The sequence below is a fragment of the Clytia hemisphaerica genome, unplaced genomic scaffold (genome assembly GCF_902728285.1).
Source record: "Clytia hemisphaerica strain Z4C2 unplaced genomic scaffold, Clytia hemisphaerica genome assembly, whole genome shotgun sequence".
NCBI lineage: Eukaryota > Metazoa > Cnidaria > Hydrozoa > Leptothecata > Clytiidae > Clytia > Clytia hemisphaerica.
Genome location: NW_027103650.1, coordinates 19,657 through 31,929, shown reverse-complemented (window position 1 = coordinate 31,929; position 12,273 = coordinate 19,657). Strand labels below are relative to the sequence as shown.

General features: G+C 34.9%; 1 protein-coding gene across 1 annotated transcript in view; it reads right to left on the bottom strand.

Annotated features, from left to right (window-relative positions):
• LOC136803080 (protein RRP5 homolog) overlaps positions 1–12,206 on the bottom strand; it is a 49,546-nt gene extending 37,340 nt beyond the window's left edge. Inside the window, exons 1-10 of the mRNA XM_067059829.1 lie at positions 11,979–12,206; positions 5,754–5,870; positions 3,716–3,895; positions 3,392–3,556; positions 3,120–3,222; positions 2,627–2,727; positions 2,310–2,378; positions 1,742–1,852; positions 1,324–1,527; positions 1,103–1,167 (exon numbers count right to left, since the gene is read on the bottom strand). Of these exons, the coding sequence (XP_066915930.1) occupies positions 1,103–1,167; positions 1,324–1,527; positions 1,742–1,852; positions 2,310–2,378; positions 2,627–2,727; positions 3,120–3,222; positions 3,392–3,556; positions 3,716–3,895; positions 5,754–5,870; positions 11,979–12,086 (1,223 nt within the window). The 5' untranslated portion in view covers positions 12,087–12,206. The remainder of the gene's footprint in view (positions 1–1,102; positions 1,168–1,323; positions 1,528–1,741; positions 1,853–2,309; positions 2,379–2,626; positions 2,728–3,119; positions 3,223–3,391; positions 3,557–3,715; positions 3,896–5,753; positions 5,871–11,978) is intronic.
• Between the last annotated feature and the right edge of the window lie 67 nt (positions 12,207–12,273).

The following is a 12,273-nucleotide window of genomic DNA, read 5'->3' as shown; positions in this document are numbered from 1 at the left end:
CTATCAACACTATTTAAAAAGACTTTTGACAAAGAAATAAAAAAGCTATTAAACGCTTTTCTTTATAAAAACAATCCGCTATCAGAAAAATGCACAGCTTAATAAATAAGGTTTCCAGAAAACTCAAATCATCGCGCTCTACCGTGACATTTTCTTCTTTTAGAAAAAATAACAACAAAAATAATAATTTGGCTAAGAACATTGATCTATGCTTTTAAATAGTGATTCTTATAGATAAAGATTCGTTTTTCAGCCAAAAAATAAAGTGTTTCTAGAAAACTTAAACCATTGGCCTCCACCGCTGTCCACCGTGACATTTTCATTTTCGCGGTCGAAAAAAAAAAATCCGAAAAATTGCATTTGGCGTGTTTTAATTTTCGCGGTTTTTTCAATTCTGGAATTTTTGTGGGTTTTAATTTTTGCGGGTCCATTTTTGGACAAATTTCTTTCATTTTCCTAGGGGAAAATATGTTCTTAGCTCTTAGCCATATTATTATTATTACCTTATTGGAACTAATTTTTCGCGGCATCAAATTTTCGCGATTTTGACGAAAAACCACGAAAAACGCTAAAATTTTAAAACCCTCGAAAATTAGTTCCAATAAGGTAATAATAATAATATGGCTAAGAACATTGATATATGCTTATTGATAGTGATTCTTATAGTTAAACATGCGTTTTTTGAACCAACAAATTTTTTTTGCAAAAATCTGCTTGAGCCATCTTTTACCTATGATGGTACCCTACATGCAAAAAATCAGTAAAAATTAATGATACAATTTTTCACAAAGTCCAAAAAACCCATTTTTTAGCTGTTTTTTGGCCTAAATTGCCCATTTTGCACCTTGTACCAAAAATCAATAGATTCCTATGATTCAATCCTGAGAAAATTTGGTAACGAACAGACAAACGGGCACAGGTTAATTTATAGGACCTCCACCCCACCGGGTAGGTCCAAAAAAACATACATGTGTTAAAATATTAAGTTACCTAAATCAGAAACTTGTATCCAGCTGGATAATCTCATTAGTGGTCTAAATTAATGGGGGCAATTTTCCTTGGGGGGGACCTTCATGTTAAGCTTGATGTGCAAAATACATACGAGTGTTTTGTTCCAGCAGCATGCTTTTTGCCAATTTTTTCTTCATCATCTGCTAATCTAGTAATCTTAAAAGTAAAGAAAATTCTTGACAAAAAAGTTATTTCTAAAAAAATTATCACAGATCAAGTTATCAATCAAAGCTACAATACTTTTGTGAACAATCATGAAAAAATAGTATACAATCAAAGCGATGTAATATTGATTTGAGGAAAACATCATACATGGACGGCTCCGTATTTTCCATTCGGCATTTTCATGACAAGTCCATGGGTTTTACTCTTCTCTTGAACCTCACAGTCCTGAACAACATCACCAACTTTGAAGGATCCATCCACAACATTTCCTTGGAAACTTGTCAATTCTGGTAAAAAGCTAACTCCAACTTGTTTTGTTTTAGGATTTACATGGATAATCCTTCCCAGTACCTACAACAAAGGAAGAACATGCTCAAAATGCAGTACACATCAATCAAAAAAAGTTTTGCAGATGATTTCAAATTCTTGGTAGGGATTCTTACATTGGTATGATCACACTATCCAGGAATTGTATTCAGAGGGATTGTGTAATTGTTATTGCATACCTAAAATGATGTCGCTTATTCTTAAGTATCAATACTGATACTGTAAAAAGAAAAATTACATTTTTAGAACCAACTATTGTTTCCATATCTGGATCTTTTTCAGCTAAATGCATTTTATCTGCCACAATTTCAAAAGAAGAAATCTTCCCAAAAATGCATTCATCTGCTTCCTAAAATGAAATAAAAGAAGCAAAGAAGATAGAAGCATTCCATTAATGATATGATATTTGCCTTCAATCAAAGATCATATCATATTCAGGCATGTGGATAGAAAAACTATTTGGTCTCCCCCTGAGCTTTAAGTCCCCCCAAAGATTCATGAAATTTTTGTTGACCCCCAGGGCTTTCAACCCTCACTTTTAAAAGTTTGTTTCAACCATTAAGCCAACCATTAAGATTAAGATTAAGAAGTTATCAGCTCCTAAGTTACATTATGCGATTTCAGCTCCCGTATATTAGGTCCCCCCCAAAATATTACTATGATGACGTTATGATGGTGCATTTCTGCACCATCTGTATCTGAAAGACAAATTGATTGCACACCATGTAAGCAAAAAGTATGATGCATTACCACACATGCTTTTTGTTCATAAGATGAGCAGTGAAATAATAAAGAAAGGAACTTACTTCAGTTAGATTACATTTAAAAAGTTGTCCAGGAAGAATATTACTAAATTTTATGTCTTCTTTTGATACCTGTAAAACATGAATTTAAGATAGTTCTTTATATATAATTTCCTGAACCCTTAATTCTTAAAAACACAGTTTATAAATAATGTTTTGACAGTTTTTTTAATGAACCTTTTTATCAGTCATTTTATACTATGGATCAGCTATTTCACTGTAGAAGTTCAGATCCAGCCTTACCAAAAAAAATGCCTTCTAATGCTAATATGCAATAATTCAGAATATTACCAAAAGAATACGAGACAGTAAACACATACCAGTGCTTTTTTTACTTTCTCCAAATCATCAGTCACAGTTGAAATTTTGCTGTTGTACTTGGTAATTACATACCATTTTGTTGATCCAATTTTCAAAGATTCTAAAGAAAACAGATCACTGAAGTGTCAGTTATTTCATTATACACTTTTCTATGTGATATTGTTTGAGGGGGTTACCCTCCTTAGAGGCTCTTACATTGTGTGTAAATGTGTCCGAATCACTGTATCCAGCTTACTAGGCTTACTAGGCTCTAAATTAAAGAAGTCTAAGTTTGAGTATAAACACTTTAATGAATGGATCAACTTAATTTTTGGTGTAGGAAAAGGAATTAGTGAAAAACCTATAACAGCCAGAATGAATAGCAAATTGTTTTTTTTTTCTTTTAGACTAGAATCAACTCCAGCCAAGAATAAAAAAAGAGTTCTATGATAAACTTAGATCCATGAGATGTGATGAATGCTGAAAATAAACGTAAAAATTATGTATTCTCACTTGAATTCTCTACTTGTTTCTTTGGTAAAAAACAATTCAAGTTATCTCCAACTGAAATTGTGTAGCCGTGATCCTCTACACATGATACAATACCCCAGACAACCTAAAATTTAAATTGTTGAAGAGCAAAGAAAATAAAATTGAAAGGGAGGGAAAGAGCCGAATAATATAGATAATTGTAATCAAGTTAACCCACCTCAATTTACTTTGTCTAGTCAACCTGAATCAACTCCTATCCACTAGGAAAAAAGCAGAAAGAAGTGTCACCATACCATGCCTGCTTTGATGTTGTTCTTATTCACATTTTTGTTTACGTCTGATGGCAATAAGCTCATTTCAATTTTCTTGTACCCAGTTAGATTTGGGAAGAGATCTTTGACAATCAAGGGAACAACTTGGCCCGTCTTGAAAGTTTCTTCAAATGAAGCATATTTTCCCTGAAGAAATAATTTAAAATATAACAATATCACTTTTAAAATCAAATCCTAGAGCAATAATAGTACTTTGGATTGTGTCAAAATATTTTGCCTAGTGACTTGGCAGACTAGAAAAAGTTGTAACAGTTTTTAAAGGTTTAAAGTCTTGATTAATTCAACCTCTCCTTCATCTTCTTCTTCATCATTGTCACTTTCATCATCAAATGCCAGCTTTTCAAGTTTCAATCTGACATCACTGGTTTTGATGTAACCATTCAGTCCGTTTGGTAAACCAACAATAATCTCTTTAGCACTGATTTCTTTGATATAACCCAGCAGTAGCATTTCTTTTATCAAATACTGTAAAAGAACAAAGAGACAAGCATGTTAAGTTTTAAAGGAATGAACTCTTGAAACAGTGGGGTAAATCTTTTTCAATAAATTTTAGGCCTGCAAACTTTGGTGAACTGAAACTTACAATTTTGGTTCATTTTTGCAACAGTTAACTTGTCTCATTTTCATTTGTCCTAGACTCTTAACATACCAATTAGTGAAACATAGTGTCCTGGTAGGTTAATTCACCCTTTGAAAATTGGTTTTCCTTAGCTCCCTTTTTACCCCCCCCCCCTCTAAGATTCAGGCATCGAAATAAGGGATAGAAAGTGCATCGCAAGTTTTTGATAAGCATGATTTTGCATCCTTAAATGAATCAATTTTCAATTTTTAGCTTGTAAGTAATCCAAAAACGCATCGCGAATTGCGAAATGTAATACGCTAATTCGATCCCTGAGATTTCACAAAAAATCCCCCTGAATTTTTTTTTATGTTTGTACTTGAACAAACTTCTTCCAAAGAATGAAATGAAAAAGTTCTTTGATGTAAAGAATAAAAAAAAAAATTTTATGTAACAAGAAAATGAATAGGATGTTCCCCCCTTTTCTAATTTTCTGGAAAAAAGTGACAGGGAGGACACTAAGTGAAAGTTTATTCTCAATACTATGAAATTATTATAAATATTATAACTTTAGTCCTAACATACAGCCTTTTTGCCTCACAGCACCATTTCAAATGGATTATAGGAGTATTATGTATCAAAAATTGCTAAAATTTCTGCATGAGTTTGTAGGCAAAATATAACAGCCAAGTGAATTGATATTATTGTTATCTGAATTGATTGTCCCAGTTTGTAGGGATAGAATTAACCAACACATTATCACACATAATTCTACAGAATACGTAGATGGTGTAAATTTAAAATTTCTACAGATGTCTGTAGATTTACGGGTGGAATTATTATTCTACAAAATATGTAGATTTATATTTCTACAGACGTCTGTAGAATTACGGCAAATTAGTAGATTGCTAACAAACAGAGTCTATATTGTATAGAAGGGTATATAGGGTAGAATTATTATTCTACAAAATATGTAGATTTCATATTTCTACAGACATCTGTAGAATTACGGCAAATTAGTAGATTGCTACACAACAGAGTCTATATTGTATACACCACAATGAGTAATTTAGCGCTGACAAGTAAAGGCGAAGAATACACTGGGGTGGACTTACTTAACGGTCGGGGTTGTGGATGGCGTAATACCAGATAAATAGCGATCTAGACAGTTATCCTAACTCGTCAGTTAGACTGTTTACTCGTCACTACAAAAGTTCTTGGGTCAGGGGTTTGGAGCTCGAGTCTCGAGCGCGCACAAAGTGAAATCGTTCTAGAATATCTACAAAATCAGTTGAGTTCTACATTCTACATTATATGTCGATATTAAAGAGTGCCGTAATTCTACAGACGTCCGTAGAATTAAGAAAATTTATACATCTACTTATTTCGTAGATTTTTTTGTGAGACTGGCCTGAATTAACATATCGCATTTGTGGTTTGCGATGTATTTTCAAAGCAAAAATTCAAAAACTCAAAAATGCAAAATCACGATGCAACATATCTCATCTTCTTTGAAAAATGATTAGTTGAAACAAGTATTTTGAATCTTTAAGTAAATACAATTATTACTTTGCTTACAAATTATTTCTTAAAGTAGAAAATGCATCGTATATTGATAAAAACGCCTGAAAGCCAAATAATTTCAAGGCTGTAGTGTGCTTATTTTTTAATTAGCTTTCCTTTGTTCGCCAAAAAGTCCCGACTCAATTTCAAATTGTTAATTTGATCCCTGGTCTGGAGAGCTGTTAACAAATTAAATCTTACTTTGAATGAGAAATTCTCTACTGTCTTCTTCTTGGGTTTAACAACATCACTGATAGCATCCAAATCAGTTGTAGTACTGCTCTTCTTCTTTTTCTTTTTTGGTGTTGGGCCAACATTCTATAATTATCACAAACAAATCACAAAGTTTCTCTCGTTCTCACAAATATTAATAATACAAATTGACAGTCATCCACATACATTGCACTTTCACAAAAGTGAAAAGTAAAAAATTGGACCATTGGGAATTGAAATATTTTAGCTTTAATCAAAAAATTGAACAGAAAAAAAAGCACTGAGTATTGATATTAGTTAGGTTGTTCGATTAGTTCAACAAGTTGGATTGATTGGATCTGGAATCAAAGGACTTTCAGGTCCAGGAAAGGATTCAGATAGCAATATTTCAAAGAAAAAAGTAGCTGTCTGCAAAATTAAAAGGGCTGTGCAAAACATATAAACTAATGGATTCTGACAAATTGGGTCGTTTATTTCGGTTTCCAAAACGATATATGTAAAAGTAACATTTTGTCATTTGAATGAACTTCTTTAAAATTGATATTTCTGGTAAAAATTTGTTAACTAAACATAAGCGTCCACAACCCCTAAATGTCGAAATGATGCTTTCAGTGGTAAGTTTGAGTTTTGAAGACTATTAATTGATTTGATTTGATTTTAATGTGATTATTTTCTACAATAAATTAAAGTAAGTAAAGTAAGATAGTCCAAGGCTTTCAAAATTCAACGAAGCCATCAGAAGCGAAAATAACTTGATAAGGTAGAAATTTCATACAGCAAAAAGTTTTTGTCTGTATAAAATTTCTTATTGACTGTATTATAACTAGAGATAAAATCATATCGGGTCTAGCAAAAGGTCTTTTAGACAAGGTATTTGGGATTATATAATTTTTTTGATAAGAACCAGTATGATTTTTGGTGAGACTCAGGAAGTTCTTATTTTTTGGCAGTTTGAGCTTCAAATTGTTCTTATTTAGGATGTAACTGAGGTATTTTTTTTAGATTAAACCAAACTTTCTATTTTGACCAGTGGCGTTGTGGGAAAATTTTTCTGGTAGGCCCAAAGTCAATTTTTTATAAATGGCGCCCCCAACCCCAATTTTCCAAAGTGGCGCCCCTGTCCACCAGTTGCCCCAGTTTCTAAACTTTTACTAATTCATACTGGATAAGAGTAGATATATCTGTGATGAATGGAAAAGAAACACAGGCCCCAACAATGGTTAGGGCCGACTAGAAAATTTTTGAAAATGGACTGCCAAGATACCCTAAATCACTAAATAAAAATAAACAAATTTGACACTTGCTAGAGTGACAAGAAACTTAAAGAAACAAAGTGTAATGCGTGGGGCACAATTTTAAGACGCATAAAGTATGATTTTCGAGATTGGGGCGTTAAAAAAAATCACTTTTGTTGCCCCTTGCTCTTTGGCGCCCCTTCAAAAAAGTGGGGACGTCCCTCCCCGGCTCCCCCTACCACAACACCACTGATTTTGACTCCTAACAGTTAGTCACACTAGCATCCCGCCGAAATGCGCATCAAAGATTAATGCTGCCAAAGCGCTTTATCGTTTAAATGACTCCCAAGCAAAAAATTGCGGTGCAAAATTTCTAAAGGGATTCATCAAAAAATAACCCAGTGCTTTTTAGAAATGAGAAATTGCCTAAATTTGAGCCTTAGATGAAAAAATTTGAGCCAAGCCAACCTTGAAAACTAATTTGAAGATTAACTACTTCCCAAGAAAAAGATCTACATGGGAGACAGAACCCACCTAGATCCGCGCACTGCCGGATAGACTATTCCCCGGAAATTTTGTCAGACCTCCAAACACTGACCCATTTACATGTGCGAAATTATTTTTACTTTCAGCGTATAAACAAGGCCTTAAAAATCAAAGTGCTGTCTAGGGAATTAAATGACAAAATTTGGTTGGTTGATTTTCTGGCTGCTGCACATTGCCATCGGTTATTTTCTCTCATTCTAAGTTTTCAAGTTTTAATTAACCAGACGCTACTAATCGATGAAATCGATTATCGCTTAAAATCGATTGCTAATTGATAATTAACCTATTGATTAAATATTGATTAAAAGCGATACCATAACTTGGTCTAATGTCGACACCCCTCCTCTAATTCCAACACCCTTTTTATCAGCTAATATTTATAGAAAGGTCAGAACTATTATTCTTTGCTTAGTGGTCAGAGAGGAATAATCCTTTTTCAACAAATTGAATATTTCAAAATATTTCAAATTATTGAATTTTTTTACCCCAGCACTTAGTTTCCCATTCAATTTCTCTTTCGTTTCCCATCACGCCATCTTTTGCTATATTTTTCTAATGTGGTTGTTTTGATTTACAGCCGCCATCTTTATAGCATAACAACAAAGCTTATTAGCAGGCTTTATCATTTGAAAACTCTAGGCGTGTGGTCAATCACACTCCTAAAACCTTAATTTTTGTTATTTAGACAAGTGATAAGGAGTGCTATGTACAACTTTTAGTAGTGGAATCTAAATTTACGGGGTGTGATTGATCGCACTCCTTAGGGATTTTAGATGTGTGCGGAGGTGTGCGCGTGCCTTAAATGATGCAGCCTGTATTACTATTAGCAAACGTTCATGCGTGAGCGCTTTCCAAGCTATCATTAAGATTTTAGGAATGACAAAAGAACAAAAAGTGTCAATTCAAAAAAAAATTTTTTTGGCTGAATGGGGGTACCTAACTCAAAGCAATTTCTCAAGGGGACCTAAATTGGGCCATTCCAGTTTTTATTCGTTACCCCCTAATGGACGACATGGAATTTCCGTAGCAAATTGCTTTCAAGAAAGTCCGGAATTTCCGGAACAAATTTACAAAATACCTATCAAAACCGTGGAATTCCGTTACTATAACCTAAAAGAATCATGGAATTCCAATACTTTAATGCAAAATTAAGTAAAATTCATGGAATTCCGATACTTTCTCTTTAAAGTTTGCCAGGAATTCCATGCCAAAATTTGTTTCAAAAATTGATGTCATCCATTAGGGGGTAATGTTTTTTTTCTGGAATGGCCCATTGCTGGGGGCACCATGCTCAATGGGGGCACCTGAAAAGTGGGCTGAAACCATGACTTATTAGATTATCATTTGGAATACCCCCGAATTTGGACCATTCTATCGTGGGCGCAAAATAGGGTGGAAACTAAGTAGCATCGGTTGTCGTCTGAAAGATGCACAAAGATGGCGGAAAAAATTCAAGAAAATAATCAAAAATCACCATCAATAAACGACTTTTGCAGCCCGTCAAAGTGCATCATAAATGAAGAAAACGCACTAAAAGATACCCTACAATGCAGGAAGTGCCACCGTTTAGTCCATTATCTTTGTACAGAACTGCCACTTTACCAGATCCAGATATGCTTGTCATACAAATCAAGAAGTTTCCAGTGTCAAAACTGTACCAAAATCGCACCACAGGTAATGGAAAGGTATAATTCAAATGAAACATCAAAAATTGAAGGATTCAAAAACGAAATCAAAGCTTGTGAGAATATAATGAAAAGGCAGGACGAAGAAATAAACCATTTGAAAGCACAAGACGTCAATGTTATGGTCAACGAAATGAAAGAAACTATCGACACCAGAATAACCACGCTTGAAAAGAAGATTGAAAGCATCATCGAAAAGAAAGAAGAGAGCAGACCACCAATGAGCTACGCTAAAATCACATCCAAACACATCGAGAAAAACATTGGAGATGCGATTCGAAAAGAAAAGCAGGAGGAGCAGCTGATTCGATCTACAGCACGCAACCTAATTTTTCATGGGATTGATGAATCGACAGATGAAACTGAAGAAGAAACAAAAATCGAGGACGAAGAATTTATCCATGACAAAATAATTGGTCGACGGCTCCATCTGAGGAATATAAAGATTACCGAAACGCAGCGGATCGGGAAATTTACGAAAGAAAGAGAAGATAAAGCGAGATACCGACCAATTAAAGTCACATTTACGAACGAAGAGGACAAGAACACAGTGTTGCAAGCAATAACAAAAGAAAAAGGCTTTCCTTACCGAGTGACAGAGGATTTGACCAAAAATGAAAGACAGATAATTAAAGAATGGTGTAAGGAAGCCGAAAAAATGAATGCTAAAATCAAGGAAGACAACACAAAATGGAAAGTCCGGGGGAGCCCGCGAAAAAAACTATATTTCAAAAAGATCATTGTAAAAAGTACGAGCGGTTTATAGAGGCCCATGTGTTTCACGGTGGCCTGCAAACCTGTACAGCTTTATTATTATTATATCATCTTTATTTGCCCGCGCAAGAATGGGAGCTCATCATCATTTTCTTGCACGCTCAAAGAGAAAAAGAAAGTGATCGATATTCTTTGAAGGAAAAACGTCAGAAACAAACCAAATTGCTGAGCAGATTGAAAGGGAGTTGGATGAGAAAGAAATGTGAAAGATGAGGCATCAAAGTGGACAAAGGTTTGAAAGGAAAAGTTATCTAAATAAAATGGGATTAAAGGAAGCTAGTGAAACAATGAGAAGGAGGCTTGAAATGATTGATGTTGGTAGTAACTTTGGAAGGAAGAGAACATGCAGGCTATGTGAGGAGAAAGAAAGCACTGAACACATGATAGCATGTAGAAGTACAACAGCTCCTGCCGAATTGACAGTAGCATGCTTGAAGGAAACGGACGATCTTAACATCATTAGACAAACAAATCAATTTCTAAATCTCCAAATAGAAAAAAGAGACAAAGAGGAAAAACTAAAAGAAACATTGTAAACAAATCAAAAGGAAAAAAAAAGAAAAGAAACAAATGTCTTGCACCTTATACGTGATTTAGCGGAAGAAGGTGCTTGTTGATGTAACACTGTCAACAAAGAGGACGAATATAAGATTCAAGATTCAAGATTCAAACCCAAAGACCAAACCAGACGTAATTAATCGAACGAATCGAACGATTATTTTTAATCGAACTTTGTCGAACTTAATAGAACTTTGTTGGCCGATTAATGTTCGAATAAGTTTGGTTGTCAAACTTTAATTGAATACTCGCAAATTTCTCAAAATACAAAGTTCGATTAAGTTAGATTACTGAAATCGAACTTAATCGAACTTTTTTTAAAGAGACCTCGACAGTTCGATTAGTTCAATTACATTAATCGAACTTAATCGAACTAATCAAACTTAATCGAACTTTGTCAAGTTTAATCAAATAAAAATTTGAGAAAACCCAAGCAACTGAAAGCCGCTCCACTTGCGCGTAATTCGATCGCACTTTTTGCCGGTCTTTGACAACACTTTGAAGAAATTTGAAGGACCCCCAACGGTGCAGGAGTGTACCCTCACATCCCCCTGACCAGTAGGCACCAATCGGACCCCCTAGGACCTTGGCCGGGACCCCGGAAAAGGATAATTACAAGGTCTCAAAAGAAGGTTGTCTATTGCTCATTCCGACATTTTAAATTTTCCGGGGGTTTTGTTGTTTGGAATTGATTAACTAACAGTTAGGTAGGGTCAGGGTTGCTAGTAACGGCTTGTCACTGTGCCGGGTGCATACTCGGCGCCTTGGGCCCCGCAGGGTTGCTAGTAACGGCTCGAATTTCAGTCAGGTTATAAGTCGATGTCGGAATGAGCAATAGACAACCTTCTTTTGAGACCTTGTAATTATCCTCTCCCCGGGACCCCCAGGGGCCGCCCACGGTATTACCCAAAGGAGGTCATTTTTTGTTGTCAACTTTTTTCAAACTGAGTTTTTTGTCGAATTTGTTGAACCTTTCTTGTTGTTGAACTTTGTTGAACTTAATATGTTTTGTTGAACTTAATCGGAACGCTAAAAACTCTAATTTCGATCGTCCTTAAAAGGTAAAGAGGTTGCAAGATTTGGGTTAGCGAGACAAAAATTGCTAAAAAGCTGGTAAAATCGTAATCCTCAAAAATCGAACTATCAGCCTCACTGATGTAAAAGTATCAACAAACTATTCTAAGAAATCTAAGCTTTGATTTACCAAGGATTTTTTTCCTTTCATTTCCACTTTCTATAAAGGGGTCATTGAAGGTTTTCAAGCCCTTCCAGGGGTCGTTGAAGACTTCATGGGGGTTTCTTTTCTTGTAAAACTAGCATCAAAAGCTGTGTTATACCAGCTCCTTGCTCAATGGTTATATTACAAGTATCCAAAAAAGTGAAGGTAGGAGAAAGACCAGGAAAATATATCATACCTTTGTGAAAAGAACATCTTTCTCAGCATCTGCTCTAATCTTTCGAACTTCTAAGGGTGTAAGTGTTGGTGCTCCTCCCCTAGGAAAGTCAGCTTCATCTTCAGGCATCTTGGAGTGGACGAATGGGCAGAGTTGTATACAGGTATAGTCTGGTACAGTTGTATCGAAGTTGCAAGAAAACGTGCGACGGCAGCAACCCGCGTGTTAAAAAAAGTTTGGGGCTGTGGAATATAGACGCGATTAAAATCATGGGTGATGTATATTTTGCTTTTTCCTTAATATTTTCTCTATTAAT